This window comes from Ambystoma mexicanum, chromosome 3p (assembly GCF_040938575.1).
Source record: "Ambystoma mexicanum isolate Mex_15411 chromosome 3p, UKY_AmexF1_1, whole genome shotgun sequence".
Lineage (NCBI taxonomy): Eukaryota > Metazoa > Chordata > Amphibia > Caudata > Ambystomatidae > Ambystoma > Ambystoma mexicanum.
The window spans coordinates 1,084,782,171-1,084,807,334 of record NC_090925.1 but is presented as its reverse complement, the minus strand read 5'-3'; the positions used below and the strand labels follow the sequence as shown (position 1 = coordinate 1,084,807,334).

General features: G+C 47.2%; 1 protein-coding gene across 1 annotated transcript in view; it reads right to left on the bottom strand.

The window, feature by feature from the left end:
• The window catches only part of LARS1 (leucyl-tRNA synthetase 1), an 860,995-nt gene that overhangs the window by 807,728 nt on the left and 28,103 nt on the right, over nucleotides 1-25,164 (bottom strand). The window contains exons 3-4 of the mRNA XM_069652446.1: nucleotides 14,985-15,072; nucleotides 13,793-13,873 (exon numbers count right to left, since the gene is read on the bottom strand). Coding sequence (XP_069508547.1) covers nucleotides 13,793-13,873; nucleotides 14,985-15,072 — 169 coding nt within the window. The remainder of the gene's footprint in view (nucleotides 1-13,792; nucleotides 13,874-14,984; nucleotides 15,073-25,164) is intronic.

The following is a 25,164-nucleotide window of genomic DNA, read 5'->3' as shown; positions in this document are numbered from 1 at the left end:
GCTATTTTTGTCAAGATGGCCCGGTCTTCTTTTTTTGACATTTCTTCATGCAATGGTCCTTCTTAAGATTTACTCTGCGCGCCAAACCAGGTTTGGTCCCTTGGCTTGTTTTGTTTTTGGCAGGATTCACGAGTGAAGCCCACCTCTGGCTCCAGTATGTCTGGCAGGGTCAGGACGTGAGGGAGGTGCCCGAAACTCCCTGTGCTTGATCCCCTTGGTTACAAGAATGCACCCAAAGGTGATAGGCCAGCTGGCTGTCCGACAAGGACAGCCACCCTGCCGTTTGACTGGCAGCTAGGCTGGAATGAATGGGAAAAAACTGCATAAAAGGCAAGGCTTTTTGGCTTGGAAGGCAGAGTTGACCACTGGACTAAGGAATCCGAAGGAGAACTTGGAAGAGATGCCTGCTGCAACTCCTGGACCGTTGGTTTGCCGGTGAAGCCCTGCTGCTGTGCTGAAGCTCCGAATTCGCCTTTACTAGAGAAGCCCTGCAAGGAAGACTTCTTCCCTTGAGTTGGTGGGGCCAATCAACTCCAAGTAAGCCTGTCTGGACATCCTCTCGAAGCTGTTTGCATTTCTGCTGCTGCTGGAACCGAAGAGCCAGGGAGAGGAACACCAGATTGTATGCGTTGCTTTTAAGTTGGCCAAGAGCTCCAGGAAGATCCTCCGGACTCCCAGGAAGCAGGACTGAGCCAGAGCCACCTCAACAGAGTGCTGGACCCCAGATGCAAGGAAAGCCCATCTCGACAGCCAGGAACCGCAGTCGTGCTATTCGCGAGTGTTGCGAGGAGCTGAAACGGCGAAGTGCCACTGATTTGAAGATTGACGGTTGCAGTCGCTGACAGTCCCATTGCAGTGCAGGAGTCCTCCAGACGTCCTCCCTCTTGTCCCCATGACTGAGGCCCAGGAACACAGGATCTGCGGAGCTGCCCAGGAACAGATGCCAGCTGCACCTTTTTCTTCTAACCAAAAGGTACTGTACAGTCGAAGAGAACTTGCCTCTTGTTATGTAGCCTTGCTTGTTCTCAGTTGAGACTTGACTTGGTTGCTCTGTAGAGTTGCTTGCATCTCCTACTCTCACAAGCATAACAGCTTGTGGCCCTACTTTGATTTCTTCTTTTCTAAAAAAAGACTTCTAAAAACATTGTGCAAGACTTTTACCTACCTCTGAGAAGTGCTTCAGTCCACCTAGACTTTTGCCCAATTGACCTTGGCCTGGCTCCCTGAATGACTTCTTCCCTCTGATTTTGTGTTTGGTCTTCCTTTCAGGAAGGGGTTAACTTACTGTGCATTGGGAAGTTTCAAAAGTACTTACCTGCTTAAGAATATTTGTGATCTCTTGTTTATTCTAATAACTCTTTCCTTTGACACTATCTCAGTAATGCTCTAAATGTACAGTGATATAGTAATGTCCACCGTAACCTAGCTATTTAAGTCACCTGAGGGAGTAGGAAGTGTGTGTCATCCCAAATGGGTGCTTGCTGATTTAGAGAAACTAAGAGTGTGTATTTTGAAGGTATTTGTGTGTTCCTATTATATTGCTCCCTTCTGAGGAAGGCTTATTCAAACTGACTGTTAAATTAATAATTGTTTAATCAAGAAACCTTGAGTATAAGTGTTTATTTGGATACTAGTTACTGTGAATCTCTGTGTAATTCCCCTACTGCTCACATTGACCCCTCTTGAGATAGGCCTGGCTGCTCTATCATGCTACCAAACTGTGTAGTACAGACTTATACCAAAGATTGGGTTCCTATTGCCAGGAGGTCAGGGTTGTTGTATTGCACCCAAAGGGTACTGCATACAATCTTGCCCAACACTGGTGGCAGGCGGTGAGGATCTATTGTAGAGTTGTTACACTAAGTATTTGCTTTGCCATTGTTCAACTAAAACCTTCACAAGGCGGCTAAGCTCCACTAAAACAGCAATTGTAATATGCCAAATATGGATAACTTCATTCAGGAAGCCCTGATCATTTTAACAGTAGAGCAATTGAAAGAAATTGGAAGGTCAGAAATCTCCCTGTAAAAGGAAAGAAAAATGAATTGCAAGATTGTTTAATCATCAAAGTCTGGGTAGTAGGCCTGTCACACCTACTAACCCAGGAAATGTGGACATTGACAATGAGGTTGATAATTCAGAGTCTAACTCTAATGTTATAGAAGAGTCAGGGGAGGGAGAGGAGTCCCAGGAAGGGAGCCCCTCTTTGCCTACGAAGGCCCTTTTGCCTCAACCTGTATCCACTGGGAACCCACAAGGTCCATCACTGGGTCCAGAATTTGTGTCTCTTTAGAAAATGAGTCTTGAGTTGGAATTCAAAAAGTTAGAAATCCAAGTTGAAACCAAACATCAGGACATCAAACTCAGGGAACTAGAAATGCAGCAGGCTCTTTAAATGAAGAAATTGTCTCTTGGAAACATTTCTATCCCAGAGTCCTCTAGGTCTTCCAGTCCAAAGTGGCCTCGTATGCCCAAAGATGCAGTGAGTATGTATGATGTGAAACTTTATATTTTGGACTGGTTGGGTGCTTTTGATACAATTATGGGATTCAAGGTTTCACAGGGAATCGGTTGATTCCTTGGCTTTTGTCTAGGCTCACCCAGGTTGCAACTGATGCTGTAATGGAGGTGGGGGAACTTGAAAGATTGGAGTATGAAAATCTGAAGCTAGCTTTGATAGCTAGATTTGGGAAAACTCCTTCCCAATAGTTTAAGAGGTTTAGGAGCCTCAAAAAGACTGATGGCACCCCTTGGGCTACCTGGAAGTGTGAATGTGAAAAAAACGTATGTCAGGAATAGGATTTGGGGCAAGAAAAGACGCTTTAACTGCAGAAACTAGGTTGGGGACTACATTTCCCAGCAACCTGTGGGCCAGCATGTAGTTCATTTTGTGTTCGCGCGGGGAGCCAGCTGGAATCAATTAGGCAATTACGTGGCTACTAACCCGCGGTCACAGCGTTCAGGGTTGAGAGAACAGGATGACACGTGGAGCAGGAGGAAAGCGGATTCTGAAGCCCAGGCCGCGGCGGTGAGCAGCGACGGCCCCAGCAACTACCTTGCTTCATTTCTCGACGTCCGGGTGTTCTCATGAGGCATCCGTGCACTCAGATAAGTGACTGGGCATTTTCTACTTTATGGGGAATACAAGTGTTTCCCGTTTTGCATTGTGCTAAATATATTACACGTGAATACGTTGCGGTATAGGCTATCCTCTACAGCCAAAGGATAAAAGCACTCGGTAAATTGTTCCAACACGTGTTTTTGCATACTACGCTGGCAAGTGCTGCCCAGGGGCCTCTTGTCTTTTTGGCGTTACCGACTTGGCTCAAGGGAACAACGAAGAGTGTGGATTACGTTCTTTTCAGGTTTTTGAACACTGGGGTAACTCCCACACCCATCAGATTACAGCACACCATTAGTGCTGTTCTAGAACATTAGGGCTACCTTATTTTGACTAGATTACATGGCGACTAGGGGGGCGCTTCTAGGGAATTCAGGAAGAGCGCTGCTAAATGTAATGTTAATGTGTTGCTGTTGCTAGCTCAATGGGCCATGTGTCTTGTGTCTTGAGACTCCCTTGTTTGTGCCATACAGCTTGCTGTTATAATCATGTTTTGCCCTGTGGTTCTCATACGCTTTATGTCTGGTGCTATGTTACCTCATGTGAATGTTAGTTAGAAACCTTGGTATATGGGGACATTTATGTTTTGATTGAGTTGATTAAGCATGTATTAGGGTACATTGGTTATGTAGAGCATCAGGAGTGAGGCAGGAGTAGGAAGTAGTAGGTTTAGGATTACAGGAGGTGAATACAGGAGGTGTAGTAGACGTTGAGTATTATATACATGCATGTTATCTCTTCCCTCACCTTTCCCTTATCTGTCCACACCCTTTCCCTAACTCTTCCTTCCCCCCCACTGGCTGCCAAGTGGTTACCTGTGTTATCAATATCCAGGCACCCGTGCCAACCACGGTGGGAGGGTCGAACTGTTCGGCTTCGGTAGTTCGGGAGAGAAGGTTGACACTCTTTCATCCCTTTGATTTTGATAGATGGTTGGGTTAAGGGTTACAGAGCGAACTCCTTTGAAGGAATGAGAAATCTATTTTTGTTGGAATCTAGTTTTGATGCCTGCTCTCCTGAGCTGAGACAAGAAGTTAGCAAAGGCTGCTGACTTGTGGGTTGCCAACAGGGCCACTCACAAGGATTCTGGGGCCACTCACAAGAAGTATGAGGGGAAACAGCACAAGAAAGATGACAAGGAGAAATCTAAATCCTCCCATCCAAAGGAGGGCCACAAGCATAAGAAGGGTAAGCCATATGGGAAACCAGGTCAGTCTAGTGAAACCTCTGGTGCTAAACCAGAGGGAGGTTAGCAGAAGCACCCATTTGTCAAAACAGTTGGTAAATGCTATGCTTGTGGGTCAACTGACCATATGAAAAGGGATCCCAGATGCAAGGGTAAACCTTCAGGAATCCACACTGCCTCCTTAGCCTGCATCCCAGAGGGAGAGGTTCATATGGCAAGTGGAAACTTTCAACTATTGGCTGAAGACCCCATTGGAGTCTCTGCCAGTGTTTCTTTAGTGTCCCTGGGTCTGTGGGAACAGCAGAATTTAGATGTGTATAACTCTATTCCAGATAACACAAAAGGATATTACAAGGACAGTGTACTTGTGAATGGTCAGGAAACCCCTGCCATTAGAGACACTGGGGCCAGCCTCAAGTGGTAGATGAAACCTTTTTCAAACCTGTGAATGTTGCTAAGGCACCCAAAGGCCCCACTAAGCTTGCTGGAGGCCCTATCCAGATGGTTCCAATACTACCAGCTCTCCTCCAGTGCAACAACATAACTGTAAGAATACGTGTCGGTGTACAAAATGAGGTACCTGGGAGAGTCCTGTTGGGGAATGACTTAAAAGCTGAACTGAGGTTCCTTCTCAGCCCTTTAAGATGGGTTAGCAATACCTTAGAGATGGATGGTGGATGCAGAGTATACTCGAACATCAATAATAGAAACAACTCGGGTAGTTGGCAAAAGATACTGTTTTAATAGCAATTATCTAAAACAGCGAGTACAACGGACATCAACAGACATCCATCATGATCTCTCACGAGACTTCTCCAAGCATTTCATAAAAAATGACATTCTTATAGTGAAAAATCATCATAGGTGACGTTTAACTTGTGTATTACTAACGTCATCCTACGTGACAAACTACAAAAACATAATGGTGAGTGTAATAGGCTCTACAAGGATCATCTAGGCATACGATCCATACTCGTCTAGGGCAGCGGAATTATGTGATAGGTTTCTTAACATCAGGTGGGGCAACTAAGCCCTTCCCTAAAATAGGTCACTATGAATGTCACTATATATACGACGTCTAATTGGCTACACAACTATAGGACTCTATCATACGGTCCTCTATCATTGGTTACTTTCTAACCTCGGTCAGTACCTTCCCAACCTATGTTAGCAGCACGCAGGCTAAAAGTCCAGGTGCAGATGAGCTAATCTTAACCATAGCTTCCCACCAATTAACATATCCATCCATAATCACCTCAGTGGTCCACTGTCAATTAGGTCTTTCAACTCGGCCTTGAACATGGTCTTTGCTCTGGGAATTCAGGGGAGTGAAGGCACGCTCTGCCCTCGTGGGTAGGTGTGACCATCATCTTCGTCCAACTTCTTCTCCCCAAGTGACTAAAGACCACAAAATTGAGCTTCCAGTGTATTAAAATACTTTTCTTTAATAGACCTCTGACGTCTTCTTGTTTTCGTCCATGCCTTCTGAACAGGAGCTTCGTTCTTTCACACGATTTGTATCCAATGTCAGCTCACCCCAGTCTGATATGGCCTTGGCTTCTTGGCTCGTCCATCCTTGTCTTTATGAGTTTTCTGCAGTAATTCACTTGTTTTCTAACTGCGCCATACTTGGAAAATAGAAAAAGCGGTGTTCCTTCTTTTGCTCAGCACTGCTGATTTGTACATAGTGGGAACATCCATCCTTTACTGACTCCAATATATATATGTACTTGTGGGCGCATGCCGCTATCTATTCACTATAAAGCTAGTCTTTAAGAATACTTCATCTGCTTGTGTTACTTTGCATGTATACACATGTAAAATAGCTTGATATCTTCATTATGTCTGCAGCATAGGTTTCTTTATCTTGATCCCAAGATGTCATTTATCTCGATACTTTCTTGATTCCTTATAGAATTGTCTGCATTCTCTAGTCTCTGCATCTCTTCTTTTATACGTCAATCTTGTTCTGTATGGCGTCATCATTCATTATCTCTGCTTCTTCAGGGATTTCATTCAGATGACGTCATATTGTCTCGTATGCAGGTATGGTTTCCTCAATGGGAACCTTACCTCCCAGATTTTCCTAGGTATCGGTATTTTCACTGGAACTACACGTGTTTCCCACTATGAGATTGAACATACAGGTACTGTGAGCGAGATGGTTGAGGTGGTGGTACTTAGCTCCTTCTCTACAAAAGCTCTAGGAGTTGTATCAAGCACCCCCAGGCCTCCCAACAAAAGGAAGCAGGAGCAAACTAGAAAGGCCAGAGAGCTCACTTTGGATGACTCTCAATTGGAAGTTACAGAAGTACCTATGACTCCCAGTCCACAAAAAGAACAACCTTCTGATTCCAGGATAAAAGAGACAAAGGTGAAACCCAAGGTCTCAGGAAACAAGCAAAGTAGCACTCCTGTGCACAAAACAAAGGACATCCCAGAGAGGACCGTCCAAGGTCACACCTGTGACTCCTCCACCAGCTGAGGCCGAGTGTGAGGTCCAACCAGAGGATAGTGAATCAGCTACTAATGACCCAGAGCTGGAAGAAGCCCTTCCTCCTGTTGGAGATCTGGATCCTTAAGACCATCCTGAGCTGCAGACTTTGCTTGCAGAAGGTGGCCCCTGTATGGCAGACTTCAGCAGAGGTCATAGAGAGTGAACTACTCTTGAAGGACTTCGCAAACAGGCATCTTCCCAGCAGGAAGGGCAAGAGCCAGGAAAGCACAGGCTGTACTGGGAGAATGGCCTCCTTTACAGTGAGTCTATGGAGACTACCCCAGTGGACTACAGAAGACTTGTAGTGCCTCAGCCCATGAGATTCCTTTGGCTGGTCACTTAAGTTTCAAGAAGACCAAAGAAAGGATTTCTCTCCATTTCTACTGGCCCAAGATGGGGTCTGATGTAGATAAGTACTGTACAAGCTGTCATGCTTGTCAGACTTCTAGGTAATCATTTAGCTCGAAATCATACTCTTTAGTGTCTCTTTTAGGCCTCATTCTTCTCATGTGACCGTCCACCATTTTTCGGCAAAGGGTGTCCTGCGTCGATGGCGTCGGGTCGATGTCCCTCGAAGGCCTCCGTCGAGGGTAGCGTCACCGGATGTTATAAATAGGACGCATGGTGCCTGTAGCCTCAGTTTATGTTTTTTCCTCCATAACGTGTGACATGCTCGTACACAATGCCAGCTTGTCTGCACATAGGGAACGTAAGCTGCATAGGAAATTCTCCAGAGGGCAGGCTGGGAGGGCGATGTGGAATACGTTGGATGAACATCCAGTCGAAAGAATGTTACCAGTTGGTAAGTAACTTGTTCTTCGAATGGATTGTGTCCTCCAACATATTGCACATCTTTGACAGACTCCCAAAGCAGTACCAGAGAATGGAGGGGGGAGAAGAATTTAGAATACCCAATCAGAAGGCAGAATAAAGAACCGCTTTACCAAAGGCCATATCTTGACCATGCAGAGTGTTCAGAGAGTAATGTTTGACAAAGGTGTGGATAGAAGCCCATGTAGCTGTGTCACAAATATTCCTAAGGAACTCCCCGCTGCAGGGCTGTGGAAGTAGCCACGCCTCTAGTGGAATGAGCTTGTAACCCTTCAGGAGGCTCCTTGCCTGCCAATCTATAACATTCAGTAATGGTGAGACTGTTGTTTGGTAACAGCCTGGCCCAATCAGTGTCCGGCATACCCCACAAAGAGTTGATCGTCCACTCTGACCCTGGACATCCTAGAAATATAAAAGCTCAGAACTCTCCTAGGGTCCAACCTGTGGAGTCACTAGAAGGAAGGAAGTACCATTTTCTGGCTTAAGTGAAACTCGGACACTACCTTAGGTAGAAAAAAAGGACGTACCCTCAGTTCAACCCTATCCTTGTGGAACACAGTAAAGGCCTGCAATTCACTCACTCTGCGAGTGGATGTAACCGCAACCAAGAACACTGTCTTGAAAGACAACAGTCTCAAAGGACAAGAGTGCAAAGGTTCAAATGGAGCACCCATTAGGTATTTCAAAACCAAATTCAGATCCCAAACCGGCACCTGAAACGGAGACAGCGGGAACACATTAGTGAGCCCTTTAAGAAGCTGGGAAATAGAGGAATCTTAAAATAAGAACATTCTTCAGACGAGCGCTTGAAGATAGACAGCGCCGCAGGGAACCTTTAATGGTACCGACTTGAAGGCCACTGTGGGCCAAAGAAAGCAAAAAAGATAGAACCATGGGAATGGAACACTGAAAAGGATCGACATTGCATCCTCTGCACCAGTCGCAAAACGTACGGCAACGGTACAGGGATTTTGTTGTCGGCCGCCTGGCCGATAGCAACACCTCCATCACGTCATCCGGCAGATCCCAATCCTTATATCTCAACCTTTCAGATACCAAGTGTGAAGGTTGAGAGTCTTGACCTCTGGATGGAGAACCCTCCCACACCCATCCCTCCCTGCCTCAACCCCCGCGCACGCGAGAGCAGTTCCTCTCGGTAGGGAAGACGGCGTGGAGGGCAGATGGACATTTCTAGGAGGTCTGGGTACCACACTCTCCTGGTCCAATCTGGAGCAATGAGGATCATGTGGGCTCCGAACCTCTGCAACCCCCTTAACACTTGAGGAACGGCGGGGACCGGAGGAAACGCATACAGAAGTGGGAATGACCAATCCATGACGAATGCGTCTCCCAAGACTCCTCTCTGAGGACATTCCCTTGATCCGAATCTCTCGCATTTCCGGTTGGCACTAGTCGCGAAGAGATCCACTTCTGGGGTTCCCCAAAGGGCGAATATCTCCAGAAGGACTTCCTGAGCCAACTCCCACTCGTGAGAGACCGTGCTCTGCCTGCTCAGAGCGTCCGCCGCCGCATTCTCCTCTCTGGCCAGATGAACTGCAGAGAGTGATATTCCCTGCTGGATTGCGCAAAACCAGAGCTGCATCGCCTCTCTGCACAATGGGAGTGACCCTACCCCCCCTTTTCTGTTGAGGTAATGCATGGCCACTGTGCTGTCTGTCATAATCAGGACACTCTTCCCTCGCACAGACATCAGAAAAGCCTTCAGGGCCAGCCTGATGGCCCTCAGCTCTAACAGCTCTAACAGGTTGATAGTTTGGACTCTTGACGGAGACCAACGACCGCTGGCGGTCAAATCGTCAGCATGAGCTCCCCATCCTGTGAGGGAAGCGTCTGTCACTACTGTCACCTCTGGCCACGGTTGCCAAAATGGCTACCCCTTCATCAGGTTCCCCTCGTTGGCCCACCACAGAAGGTCCTGAGAGACCGAGAGTGGAATCTGAACGGGATCAGACATCTTGCCTGAGAATTGTAACCACTGCATCTTGAGGACCCATTGCAGGGATCTCATCCTCAGCCTGGCCTCTGACACCATAAAAATGCAGGATGCCATGAGGCCGAGCAACCTTAAGAATTTGAAAGCCGGGAGAGGCTGGAAACTTGTCCACCATCTGCACAATGTAATGAGCCCTCACCTTGGGAGGCGAGCACACTCCCCCCCCCCCCCCCCTGTCCCCCCATGGACGTGTCTAACACAGCCCGATGTACTGGAGCTGTTGGGAAGGTGTCAGATGCAACTTCTTGAAATTGAGGGAGAAGCCCAGCTTGCCGAGGGAGCGGCAGGTGAGACCGAGATGGTCCGTCGCTTGTTCGGGAGAATGCGCACGGATCAGCCAGTCGTCCAGGTAGGGGTAGACGTGAATCCCCCCTCGCCTGTGATACACTGGCACCACCACCATTAGCTTGGTGAAGAACCTAGGGGCAGAGGTCAAACATAATGGCAGGACCCGAAACTGAAAGTGCAAGCTGCCAGCCACAAACCTCAGGTACTTTCTGTGCTTTGGATGAATCGGCATATGAAAGTAAGCATCCTGTAGGTCCAGAGACGCCAACCAATCCTGAAGCCGAAGGGCATGGAGGACCTGAGAAAGAGTGACCATCTTGAACTTGTCCTTCCTGAGAAGTTTGTTAAACCAACGCAAGTCCAAGATGGGTCTCAATCCTCCGTCTTTCTGTGGAATAAAAAAATATGGGGAATACGATCCCTTGTTCCTCTCTGCTACAGGCACCAGTTCTGTAGCGCCTTTCTCCAGCAGGGTCAAGATTTCCTGCACAAGGAGCGGATCTGGAAGCTTCAAAGAGAGAGTCCCGGTGAATTGCCATGAGGCTGCTTTAGGAAGGGAAGGCAGTAGTCGTGGGCTATTGTATCCGGTACCCACGGATCCGAAGTAATAGCTCGCCATTCTTCGAGATGCTGGAACATGGCCTTATGACCGTTTTGGAGTGTCAGCGCCTGAAGGCAAAGAGGCAGCTGCCTGAGCGGCTTTTGCACCCATATTTCCCCGACCACCAAGGGTACTTTTTCACTGGTCCCTTTGACTGGCGGCTCCTCTCGTCCTACCAAAAGAGTAGTAGTAATGAAAGGAACCTCCCCTCAGCTGCTGTCCCCTAGAACGAAAAGGCAAAGGTTGACGCGCAGCAGCGCTCAAAGATTTAGCTGCAGCTTTTAAGGGCTGCAACCTTTCAAGGCTCTCGTCAGCCTAACTGCCAAACAAATGCGCGCCATCAAAGGGCACGTTCAAAAGACGGGCTTGCACATCCGGAGCAAAACCAGACTTCTGCGTATAACCGTGCTCGCAGCCATGGACCGGCTAACACTGTCGGCCGTGTCCAATCCCGACTGAATGCATTCACACAGTGCATCCTTGCCATCCTGCACAAGAGCAAGGAGTCCATCCCTTTCTTCCCCTTCGGGAATATGCTCAGCCGCTAGAGAAACAATTCCACAGAGTGTGTGAAAATCTTGCTAAGGGACAAGTGGAGTTGGCCGACCTCAGTGCCATACTCCCCGCAGAAAACACCTTGCGTGCCCAACCATCGAAGCGTTTGTCGTCCCTATCAGGAGGGATGGTAGGGTACGCCGCCTGCCTCGAGGTGGCCGTAGCCGCCTGAACCACCAAACTCTCGGGAGTGGGGTGGGAGGAAAGGTAGCCGAGGTCGCTACTGGAAGGGCAGTATTTTTTAATTAACGACTTGTTAACAGCAGGAAGAGATCCCGGTGACTGCCAAGCAGCCACCACCCTTTTCTGCAACGTCAAATGAAAAGGTAACACTGGGCCAGAGGACGGACCTTCATCCAAAATATCTGTTAAGTTATCCTGGACAAAAGCTTACGGAGAACTAGACCAACCAAGATTCTCAGTGACCCTAGCCATAGGTCTCCTATAGGATGACTCAGCATGAGCCCCAGGCTCAGGTTTGCCAAACTCCACCTCCGCAGAAGTCTCCAAGCCACTAGCATCATGAAGAGATTGACGTAACTCTTCCAATTGACTGTCCCCAGAAAAGACAGGAGCCACATCAGGCTCAACAGGGTCAAATTCCAAATCCGACCTCTTCTCATCCTCATAGATGTCTTCCAGTGGGAGAAAAAACTCCTGCCTCGGGACAGAAGAGGATCTGGAATCCTTAACAGGCCTCACAGACTTGGAAGTAGCCTTCCTCGGAGGATCCACAGTACCAGGGACCTCCATCGGCAAATTCTGGCCAAAAAGCCCCAGGCGTTGAGAGCGCTGACGGCTTCGGAGGCTTCAGCATCGACAAAGGCGCCGATGGCTGGTGTGAAGGCAAAGTTTTGACATCCGTATCCGACGGACACAGTGCAGACGGAGTCGACGCCGACCTCGAGCCCTTTACAGATTTATGCGGTTTCGCCGGAGACAAAGACTGAGACCTGAAATCAGCAGGTCTCTGGCGATCACCCTGAACCTTGTCCGAACAGGACCTCGAAGGATCCCGATGAGAATCGCGCCCAGGACCCAAGCCCGAAGGTGCACGAGACACAGACCAAGACCATTCCCAACTGTGCCCTGGGATTGGAAAATCAGCAGCATCTGCTCCCTGAAGGCTGCCCATTCCTCTGGCGTTGAGGACTTAGTGGGACAAGCCACTTTGCTTGCAGCATCATCCTCCGAGGAGGACGGGGAAGGCGAATAGTGACGGCGCTTCCGAGAATGCCGAGACGAGGAGGACAAACGGCGGGAACCACTCAGGGACTGAGATCCCTGGGACTCCTTCCGACGAGGAGAGTCACCCCCAGATTCGCCGGTGCACATCCTCTTAGCAGTTTTACAGGACTTACTGGGTTTAGAACCCCTACCTACGTGTAACTTCCCCTTACGCTCCTGCAAGGCCTTAGCAGTCAGCGACTGGCATTTGGAACAGTCGTCGGTGTCATGACTCTCACCCAAACACCACAAACAAATGCGATGCAGGTCCGTAATCGACATCTTAGTCTTGCAGTCCCGGTAAGTCTTAAAGTCTTAAAGCCAGACCGCGAAGTCGGAGGGGTCGAAGAACAAGACATATTCACGAGGAATACACGAGGTGCGTCGAGTCTCCGAAGCAAACACGTTTGCAGAAAAAACAGAACTGAGTCTAGGGGCGCAGTGCGTCCTATTTATAACATCCGTTGACGTCTCCCTCGACGGAGGCCTTCGAGGGACATCGACCTGACGCCATTGACGCGGGACGCCCTGTGCCAAAAACATTTCCAAAGTACACAGCTGTGGACATTGCATGTCAAAGATGTGGAATACGTTGGAGGACACAATCCATTCAAAAATATATGTCTGTGTGATATGAAATGATACCCTAAACCTTGGGTCTATGGAATTTCCAGATATTATGTATTTCTTGCGCAGTTCAACATTTTCAAATAGAATCTGGCTCCTTATATTTTTGTGAATTTACTATTATCAATTTTAAATCAGCAGAATCTAACGGTTATGGGAGCCTTCAGAGTGCAACGTCACAGAAAATAATCTTTGCTGATTTAAATAAAACATATTTACATCAAATGTGTGAGCTGCACTGCCATAGACTTGGAGCACAAGTGTGCTGCAAATAACAAGCGCAATACTCCTACTCCATGTCAAATGTGCTCAGTTTATCAACTGGGAATATTTGTGCAGCCCAGTAAACCTGATGGCACAGGAGCATGCAACCTGCGTGCTGTCAAAGATACAAATGATAACAAATGAATACAACTCTTACAGCAACCCACTTCCAGCTTTGGTAACTGGAAATAACTGTTGCTATTGCCAAACTTAACGATTCTCATTTCTTTACCATGGAAGGAATGAAACTCAGCCAAACACAATTATAATGTGTGAATTAGAAATCAGACCTCACGGAACACTTAACCCACCAAGATATTTTACTCTACATACCTAAGTAATATTCCAGCTGTAATTAAAAATGCAGCAAATCATATGTGGGTAACAGTAAGGACTTAAAAAGTGCTCTGTACACTTGGGGAAGTGGCACAGTTTAATACAATTGTATCATTATTGGATATACTTATGAAGCTCATAAATTAATCATATCACCCCAAGTGAAAGTAACTACTGTACATGGAATTTGATTACCACATCAAGCACAGGGTCACCATTATCCTTGATTTCATGCACTGTCTTACCTTAATGGGCATGCCCGTGCAATGCAGTCCAAAAGGGAACAGGCACGTCTTCCCCTTCATTCTCTGATAGCCAACTGCAAACTTCAAAAAGAAAGGGGAATGAAAAAAAGATAGCAGAGCCTAAAAACATAGGATTTCTCAGTGGTATGGGAAGGAGGAGAGTGAAGTAAAAATAAAAAATTAACTCACTGTTCGACAAATTAGAGAAATATAGCAAAGATGCAAGAAGTGTATCAGAAGTCCGAACCCTAAATTTTCCCCATTGCATTCTGTTAGGCAAGACTGTATGCAGTACCCATGGGGTGCCAACAACCACCATGACCTCCTGGCAGCAGTAACCTAACCTTTGGTACAAATCTGTACTACAAAGGTTGGTAGTGTGGACGAGTAGCCAGGCTTATCTCAAGAGGGGTCAATGTGAGCTTTAGGGGAGTTGCAGAGTTTCACAGTGACAAGTATCCAAGCAAACACTTACACACAGGGTTTCTTGATAAAACAATTATTATTTTACCAGTCAGTTAATGTAAGCCTTCTTCAGAAGAGAGCACTATAAAACACCACACACATATACTTCAATTGTTTTAACAATTGAAGCCACTAGTGCACATGTTCACTACATGTGCACTAGTGGCTTCAAAGTAGCTGGTGCAGGGAATTATTTGTGAAGTGGCAAGGACGTTGCTACTTTTTATTTTCACTTAATGGTCAGAGGTTTTTTCTCACTTTGAGGGTTGGAATACGCCACTGTCAAGCTTCATGCTCTAGAAGCAGGTCCACTGCACCACAGTGAAGAGGGTATCGATTTTGATTTTAAAGATAGGACTGTTTTTATCTGACAATAGTAGCAATGCCTTATATTATGATGATTTTTTGAACTTGGACTACAATCTATTGATGCAAATAAATGGCCGTCCCTGCTCGAAAAAGCGTAATGAGTCTTCATTCTGGAATTATAAAAAAACACTGACTATGGTCTATGGGTCCATTGTGTGGACGTAGAGAGCAGCAGACGCGTGGGGGACTTTTTCCCTATACTCACTTTCAGATGGAAAGGTAACAAAAGAGAAGGTGTGAGAGAATTCAGCAGCAGTGTTTATTAACAAGGTGTTTAAGTGTCCTGGTGAAGGCATTAACCAGACATCCTATGATTGACACTGACAAACACACAACTTAAAAGGGAGGGATTACCTACCTCGCACTTTGACAAAGAGAATGTGTGCCCCAAGTGAAGACGCCCATTCATGTAGGGGTACGGAAAGGAGACAAAGAACTTGCTCTTGCTGGAGAAAAACATAAGGTGAAAAAACATACAATTAAAAACTTGCTTTGAACATTTTAAGAGAACAGTTGTCATAACTTGGGTGGGATTCAACTGATATAATATCCTAGGTGCCAGATCATACAGAAAATGCATTACTGATGAAGGGCTGCACAAGAGGTAATCTGAGGAAGGGAGGGCACTGTACATAAAGATTAAGTTGCACTTACCTCTGTGATCCTGATGTACCCAAACCGGTCTGAAAAGTGTTATCTGCTACAAAATGTAATTCATTCATATATTGCTACCTCTTGTGCTGTCCGCATGCATAAAGTATCTGAATGGAATATGCTAAATCTCGTTATGCAGAATGTAACCCTACTGTACTGTATCTTGTTGCCAGTAATAAATAAAGGTTTTAAAAAAAATTAAAAAAATAAGTTGCAATGCCTTATTTTGAAGTGCATTACTAAAGCATCAGTGCGCAATACCAGAAGACTTTGCAGGGCCTTCTTGCTCTCCATTAGTGCATTCCATATGAAGGGATCATTAAGTAAAATGGCAAATGTTGGGATCACAGGTGCATTGTTTTATGATCCTGTACTTAAGATAATGACATATGTATTGAAGCTGGGTAAAAAAGTGGCAAGACCTTCAGTTTGCATCTTTTATCAGCTGTGCTGATGCGGAACGTCTATGAACACTGTCATGGTTGAACTGCACCATGAATTTCCTCATTCACACAAGGGTCTACAAATGTCTATGTGGATGTGTTTTGGCATTGCCAGAGGGCTGGCCAAAAGGGGGCTAAAAGTATAACATGGGCCAAGGCCCAGGGGAAGAAATGGGAGGCTGCTTCCAGAATGTGAAGGGACTGTGCCAGTGGAAGCATGCATATGAGGTGAAGTGGCGACAAGAAAGATTTAAAAATGCTAGCGGGAAACAGTGCAGCCTAAATGTTAGGGAGATGTATCAAGTTTATGCTTATTCCCTCTCCTAGTAAGACCCCCCCCCCATCACTTTTTGCTGGACTTCTGGACCTTTTTCTTTCTATCCTGAATGAGGGGGGCCTTTTTCGCCTCATTCATTCTTATTTGCTATGAGTTTCACTCTGTTCTCTGCGTTTTATCTTTACTATGGAGACTACTTTCCGCCATATCTCTTTCAAAGCATCTGTGTTTTACTTTTGCAGCCCACAGCTCCTTATGGGCAGTGCTGCTGGGAACCCTTTGGGTTCTCTGTTGAGATTCTTTTACTATCCTTAAGAACTACAGTTCTCCAGGATACAGGGATACTTTGTGTCCCTCCTAAAACTGTATACTATCAGAGATTAGTACACACCACCTTATATGGAGTGCTAAGGTGATACCTAGCATCCCCCTTCTCTATGCTCCTGTGACATTTTAGTCACATAGACAACCCTAGAGTTATGGCTGGTGGCAATGGGTGTGTTCTACCAACTATTGTGCTATTTTCTACCACAGACTGTATTCACAATCTCGATTATGCATGCTAAGGGGATACCTAGCACCCCCTTCTCTCTGCTCCCGTGACATTTTAGTACCATAGACAACCCTAAAATATTGCTGGTGGCAGTGGGAGTGTTCTACCAACTATTGTGCTATTTTCTACCACAGACTGTATTCACAGTCGATTATGCACAATAGGGTCACCTATGTTCTAACATGATGGCTCCATTCTTTTTTCGTGGTAGTTCTTTGATAGCCCTTCTTCTACCATTCTGGGAGGGGAGGTCTGTGTGTGTGTTTTGCCTTAGCCTTGGGTGTCCCCGCCTAGGCTCCACTGGGTCTGCAAAGGCAGAAAGTGGGGGAGGAGTTTTAGACCCCCCTGCCCTTTGTCTGACATAGTGCCTGTATGGAACTCGTGGGACCAACCAGACTTGAGTCGAACTACAAATCGAGCCACCTCTCGAGGTGCTTTTCTCCAGAGTTGCAGACAGCGAATACCAGGGAACCTCGAACTCATTTGCAGTGCAATGTCTTTGCAAGGCTGAATCCGTCCAGAACTTTGGTGAGCTCCTGTTGTAACTTTAGGGGCACGATCCCACTCATCTAAGTCCCCTGACCAGAGTGCAGGACTTTAGAATCGAAGACGATCGACCGGGGGAATGCCGTCCTGTGTAGGAGCTGATAAAAAGGCACCATAACCGCAGCCTGACCAAGGAGATCAAAGAATTCCGTGCCAAGGGTCCTCTCTCAGGACTGCTGCCGAGACCTCCCATTCAGAGTCTTTCCTTTCGTCAGCAAACCGAGGAATCAGGAGACCGGGTCCGTCGCTGCATAGAGGAGACTCCAGCTACGTTTACTTCTTCTAACCAAAAAGGTACTGTGGGCTAAAGGTAGAACTTACCTTAAGCCGAAGAGTTGCTCCAGTTTGACTGGAACGCGTGAAAAGGTGTCCGAGTGACCACCCTACACCTGACCCAGGCTTGCCAGCTTGTGTCCCTTTAGAGAGTCCTTTTGCAGGGTACCCCTAACTTGTGTTATATTATTGAGCATCTTATTCTAGTGACTGAAAGTATCCTGAGGATCTTTGCTTATTCTGCTACTTCATAAAACTTCGGCTCCCCTCCTACACTGACTTTTCGTAATAGTTAGGGATTGGACTTTAAAAGCTTTAGAAGCTCCGAAAAGTGTTTCTAGAACATTAAGATTTGCTGCGGTGTCTGTATAACAAACCTTTTTCCTTCCAAAAGACTTTATTTGATTTGGTTTTTCTAACTAAATACAATTACTGTTTATCTGTAAAGTAACGTGAGTATGCGGTAGTACTGATAATACGGTAGAACTGTCATTAGTGTCAATCTAACAATTGTGACCGCGAGCATCTACTACAGAAGTAATCACCTCTGAAAAGTATTAAGAATTCCTGTGTGTGTTAGTGAAATACGTATTTATCTACCTTCTGTTTTGTTCGGTAAGATTTGGTGCAGTCCAACTGGTGAGGACTACGCTAGACGTTTCTGCTTGGTATTGGGTAACGCACCTTTTAATATAAGCCTGTACTACACAAGTTGATAGTGTGACTGAGCAGCCAGGCTTATCTTAAGACGGGTAATGTGAGCTGTAGAGCTGTACACATGAAATCATTAAGTACATGTAGCCAAGTAACACTTAAAGTTATATATGAATATTTATTTATAATATACCCAAGGTTTAAATAAGCATTCTTTAAAAATGGTTATCTACTAGTTACCATTCAATCAGAGTTTGGATTCAATTTGAAAAGGACAATAAAAGTCGGTACATACTTTATGCAAACACAATTTTCCAGCACACGGTTGTGACTTTAGTTAAGGTCAGTATTGCACTTATTTTCAGTTACCAATTCAGTTATTTAGTTGTTTAAGGAAGGAAAGGTTAGAATAAGACTGAAAACATACTTTCAACCGCTTGTAAAAACAATTACAATCTCCTAAAGTGAGGCAAGTATACCTTTATCCCTGCAATAATAGTATCCACAATTATAACCTATGAGGGAACAAGTACTGTTAAAGTCAGTCGGTGCAGAGGAGTGCCTTTAGAAAGCTGGACAGTCAAAGTCAATGGACAAAGTCAATAGTTCTGATGCACTTCTTAGATAAAGTCTTGAAAAGGTTAGTAAGTTCAGAAGAAATAACTCAAGTGAACTACTTTGTAGAGAACACAAGCGGTTCAGGCCAGTGCAGGAGAGTTGGTATCAACTCTAAAGTGGAACAAAAGCACTTTGCAGGATAGGAAGCACAATTTATGGCTAAAAGGTGAACACCCCAAGCCCCACATTACCTGTGATTCGAAGAAAAGATTTTCAGCTGGATTCCTCCTAGCTACAGCTTGGCAGTCCCTTGCTCCTGGACCTTGGTCGAGGTGACGAAAGGAAGAACTTCTGGCGGGGCCTGCGGCAGGACTCGGGAGAGGTACTCCTCAGCTATGTATTTCCTCTGTTTCAGCGGCACTTCAGTGTTTTGGCGCCTTTTCCTCTGCGTCAATGAAGAACGAATACCTCCGGTTGGAAGAAGCTTGCTCCCTCGATACTGGACTCTGGTGAGGGGACCCTGAATCAAGTTGTCCTGTCTCTGAAAGCTCTTCGGGATGCCCACAAAGATTTGGCTGTATTCGTACTTCGCAAGTCGATGCACTCGTCAATGATCACAGGACCCCTGGCATTGGGCTTCTGCAGCTCTGGTAAAGCACAGCAAGTCGGGGTGGTTGCGCCAAATGGAAACTGGTCTTGAGGCTAGTTGGTCCCAGCAGTCCAGGGTGGGGGGGGGGGAGTCGTCCCGCACGGGTCTTCCCAGTCGATATGAAAACGGGGTCAGCACAGGTGCAGGGCTTTATCAGGCACTTTGTGGTCCAGGAGGGTGCTGCTGGCGTCTCGTCACGTCTTCTTCGTATGTTCCTCTCCAGTGGTCGACTATGCCTCTAGTCCCAAAAACCTTGCTTTTTATGCAGTTTCCCATTCATTCACAGCCTAAGCTGTCAATCACACAGCAGGGTGGCTGTCCTTTCAGGACAGCCAGCTGGCCAATCGGGACTGGTTTCATTCAGGCACACCTAGAGACAAAGAACAGGGACGGTTCGGGACCCTCCCTCACTTCCTGCCTTTCCAGACACACTGTAGCCTGGGCGGGCTTCAGGGCTGAAGCCTGCCAACAGCAAAACACCCGAGGGGCTCAAACCAGTTTCAACTAACAGGGTGACAGCCTAAAGGAAACAAACGAACAGAAAATGGCGAAAAATGGACACCCCTGGGTGCTGTACTGCAGCTGAGGGTTCAGCCTGTGGTAACAATGCACGCTGGTAGTAAAATTGAACCAATGCCACCAGCCATTTAAATTAAGTACGTGTACCAAAAAAAGAAATGGTACATGAGAAGCAGGATAGGAATTACAAAGTCCCCCCCCCAGCACTCCACATAGGGTGGTGTGTGCTGGTCCCACAAAGAGAAGAGTAAGACAGGGATAATCATACTAGTCTTGGGAACGATAGTTCACCCAAGAAAATGTATTCAAACATTCAGAAAAGTCTAAGGGACATTTCAGTGGCACTGCAGCTAAGGTGCTGTGTGTCACTATACAAAAAGCAGCTGCCTATGGAGTTTGTCAGGCTCCATAAAACAGTAAAACACAAGAAACCCAGTCAGGAAAAATACATGAGGGAGTGTGAAAAAGGTCCCACTCACTCAGGAGGAAAACGTCACAAGCCCTAAGTCCAACAAAAGAGCTGGGGGTCTCTAAGGTTGAAGGGAATTAGCACAGAAATGAACATTCTCCCTAATATAGCATTTACTGTGTAAGAGTTTCTTTGGACTATTGTATTTACTGGGTTCTGTAAGGAAGGCATGGTATCAACAGTAAGAGACACAAGTGACCACAGTTCAAGGGTGTTTACTGAACTGTCGCAAAGGTGTGATAAACGCCTATCTAAACCTTAGTCTACAGATGGGAGCAAGCTACGACCATCAAACAATAATGCAGTCCTAGTGGAGTCTTGTCAAAATAAAAGGGCCTATACTAAAAAAATGTATTGCCAATCCTTACTGCTACTTTACGAATAGTGTGGGGGTAGTGTTTATGAAAAAGAAAGAAGTGTTCACAAAATGATATGTCAGGATGCTCGGCCCGTTGGCCTCACTTCCCCACGGTTTGAGCACAGGGCAAGGCGGTTCAATCGAGCAAAGTACACACTCTGTCTTCTGCGGCACGAGCATACAATTCCATTAACAGCATCAGGACCTTCTGTGTCCAAGTAGGTTCCATGTAATAATGTCCCTTCAAAATATCGCCATGCAAAAATGTCACCGAAAAATGGCCATTTTTTGTGGGGACATTATTGCATGGAACATGCAGGGGACACCAACGCAACCCTCAAACTCTGTCCCTATATATATGGTCACCCATATAAATCGCCACAACCTTTTCCCGGCGATATCATATACGGCGACCATATATATGGGGATAATATTACCTGATACCTCCAAGTCTTTTTACTTCTTAAAAAGTCTCTTGATTCAGAGGGCCTGATGTACATAAACAAGATGCAAAAGATATTTTCCTTTTGCAAGTATTCTTTTGCAAGTATTCAATTTGGGTGTTCACGGTGGATCCCACTCTTCTGGGCTCAGATCCCCTTATTACAATGTTTAGAGAATATTATTTCTCGGGTGACTCAAGGTTCACCATGGATCCCCCTCAGCCGAGCTCATATCTCTTTCAATTTCCCAATTAGTCTCCCTCAGCCGGGCTCGGACCAATTGCAGTATACATTAAACCATCAAAGACTGAGGCCACCAGGGGGCGCAGGTAAGATGGCTGCCTGACCTACAAGCTCCCCACATGGCCTCGGGACGAACGCGGAAAAATGTAATAAAAATGAACGTTGCCCCTTCCAAACAACAAGAATCAGATGTCGGAGCTGATGGAGCCCCCAAGGATGCCTGAATGAACGCTGGAGGTGCCCCTGGCCCGGAGAAACACGACGGAGGTGTCTGGCACTTCCCCTCCCCCACCCGGCCTGGTGACACTCTCGGGCCGAGGAGCGTGAAGCGGCCTCTCACCCTGCAGGGGAGGAGCACATCGCTTCACCTAGTTTACCAGCTCGGCCGACTGGGACCCTGCCAAGACACTCTGCGCTGGAGCTGCGTATTCCTAAGGCCCCCGAAACGAGAGCCATTGCACAAAGAGAGCTCCCGCTCTCCACCTCCGGGGACACAGAGGGAACCTACGCGGCACTGTGAAAGGGGGGCGAGCCGGGACGCTGTTCGGCTCCAAACGGCACCGGGCCCCTGCAGCTCACGGACCGCTGCAGTGCTGCTTCATCCTACTCTCACCTGGGCCGTCGCAGAGGGACAGTGAACGGGGAACTGCCCGAGGCCACAAATAGACTGACACAGAAGGCACCAGAGCACCTCGTGGGCGCAGACCCGAACCCCAGGCATCGCTGTGGACCAAGCCTGGAGGATTGAAGGAGCTAAGTGCAGGGGCAATCGTAAAGTTGGATCCTGTGATGTGTGGGAATCCTGAACATGTGAAATAAACCACAAGGACCTGCTTACCACGTACCGAATCACACGGGCTGGGGCAGAGGCGACAGGGCAGGCGCTGGTCTCGGGGATATACCACTGGGAGCACCAAGAAGCCACAGAGATCCAGGAGAAGCAGCACATGAGTTGGAAATAAACCCTAGCAAAATATCAATTTACACCTGGAGACCTAGCGATGGAGACCAGAGCCTCCTACACCTCGGCTCCTGACATGAATACCATGCAGAACAACATTCAGACGAAATTAGGGGGATGAGAACAGACATGGGAGCCAAGTTGGCCGACTTCACAGCCAAAGTCTCCACGCTGGAGGACCGAATGGAAGGGGTGGAGAACAACCAAGTGTTTACCAACCTCCTGGAAACACAGATGGGAGGCAAGGTTTAGAGAGATGCAGCGCCGAGAGGGAGAACTCTGTCTCAAGGTCGATGATATGGAAAACCGCGAACGGAGAAGCAACCTGAGAATCATCGGCTTAGCAGAGGTGGAGGGGGAGACCCAGGCGGGCCTAGAGAGCAAGGTACAGGATATCATCAGGATTGTCCTAGGAGCTGACCCTGGGGAGACCGTCCTGATCGACGGGGTCCATCGGGCAGGTGGAGGCGGAAGGGGTCCGCGATCAGTGCTGGCGAGATTCCACTACTACAGAGATAAAGCAAGGATATTGTAAAGGGCAAGGACCCTGAGGGACATACAATACGGCAACTCTAAGTTGGCAATCTACCAGGATCTGTCCGCCCTCACACTGCAGATGAGGAAAAAATGTGTGGCAATCACCAGATGGCTACAGGAGAAAGGGGTCCGATATCGCTGGGGACACCCATTCTATCTAGCTTTTGAATGGCAAGGCTAGAGGCACCAACTTGTGACGGAGGAAGATATCCAAAGAGCCATTGACGAGTTGGTTGGGGATCCCTCAGGAACATCCAGGGATCAAAGTGGGACCGACAGGGACCCCAACCGAGCCCCACAGGACCCTGATCTGACTCAGGAGAAACATAAGGTGAAAGACACTCGGAAGTTCCAGAAAACTAGGCACCCTCCAGAGGCCAACACTCGGAAGTTCCAGAAAACTAGGCACCTTCCAGCGGGCCGCAGTGGACCCTCATGATCTTCCTGGAAACGCCACGAGGTTGTTCTCTGTAATTAAGTTGCTACACGATCCCCAGAAGGTTCTACAAGTTGCGGGAATCACATGTTGCCTTTAAGTGTTGCCACAGTTGGCGGGGTTTTTGTTTAATAGGCACGATCCGAAGTTTGGGGCCCACCCGATGAGAGGCTTGAGAAGTGGTATATCTCGGTGGGTTTTAGCACTCAGTCTCCAAGACCGGAGTGATCTTCTCCAACTCACACCGAAAGTTAATGTACTGAGGAGCTCACAGCTGGGGAGGTACATTGCATGTTGTGGGCGTGTGGAGGGGAACATCGCCAGTGGTCCATCACTGGGACTCCGATGTTAACCGAAATCAGGAAATGTTCTTGAACGAAGGATGGGAGGGATCGTTTCATACCACTAATTCTCCCAGGGCCAGAGTAGTAACCCTGGTGGTTCGTTGACTAATCCCGACACGTGTTGGGTGATGGAGACAAACGCCTTACAAAATGGGTAATGGAGACAGGGAACAAGGGATGGGGAGGAGGAGGGATAAGGGGAATAGGGATACCACGCCATGGAGCTGCAGGTCAAGCTTAGAGATGATACAGGGGAACCACAATGAAATTTCACAGGACAAGGGTAGTGACAATCATGGTTGAAGGTCAGATTGGTACACTCAACATTAAAAGCCTAAACTCACAGAACAAGCGTTCTCTCACAAGCAATATGTTCCGTAAACAAAAACTGCTAGTCCTCTTCCTACAAGAAACACACTATAGGAGGGGGACAGAGCCGACGATAAAAGGAAAGGAGATAGAAAGGAACTTTTGGGCCTCACATAAATCCTCTAAGAAGGAGGAAGTGGGCATTCTCCTTGGAAAATCAATGCATCTAACTGAGGTTGAGACAAAAAGGGGCTTCGGAGGTAGATTTCTTGGGATCAAGGGGCTATCTCAGGGCGTACGTGTAACATTGGCCACTCTGTATGCACCCAACGCTGGCCAAATCAGGATTATCCATAAAGTACTTAAGGTCATGGACGAATGGGCGGAGGGTGCGATGATCCTGGGTGGAGATTTTAACCTCACCACGGACCCCCGACTAGACTGGTGGTCTGCTAAAGGTGTAGGGCCAAAGGCACCCACTAAGGATAACCTCGCCATGAGGGACGTTTTACAAGAATACTATTGGGTAGATGTATGGCGAAAATGCTGGCAAACCCCCGGGATGTACATTCTTCTCCCCCTCCACACCAAACATATACTAGAATTGACTTACTATTGGTGTCAGAGGAAGGAGGAGGGGAGATTGGAAGCCCCACGGTTGGGACCCTCCTGGCACACAGGCTGAGGGGAAATGGAGCTGGCAGACGGGTCAAGGGCATCAGGGATGGGGCGGGCTACATCCAAACAAAGACTGAGCACATAGCCGAGTCATTTGCGGGGTTTTATGAGGAACTGTATACTAAACAGGAAGGGGAGTCCCAGGAGGAGATCCGAAGATACCTCGAGGATCACCCCCTACCCAAGTACACAGAACCAGAGAGAGAGGCATTGGAAAGGGAAATATCAGCGGAAGAGGTGGAGGGGGCTATTAAACGGCTTACGGTGGGTAAAACCCGGGGGGGGGGGGGGATATTCAGCTGACTTCTTTAAACAATACCAATCGGTATTGATACAACCGCTAACCAAACTGTTTAACCAAATTAAGACCCCAGAAACCATCCCACCGACATTCCTACAGGCCATGATCACGTTGATACCATAGCCTGGTAAGGACCTGGCAGAATGCGGCTCTTATAGGCCCATCTCACTCTTGAACACAGACGAAGATTTTTACTAGGATCCTGGCAACAAGCATAGAAAATTGTCTCCCCCGACTAGTCCACCCAAACCAAGTCGGTTTTGTGTTGAACAGACAGGGGGCCGACAGCATGCGCAAAACCATACACATACTAAGCTCAAAGGAAGTCAGAAC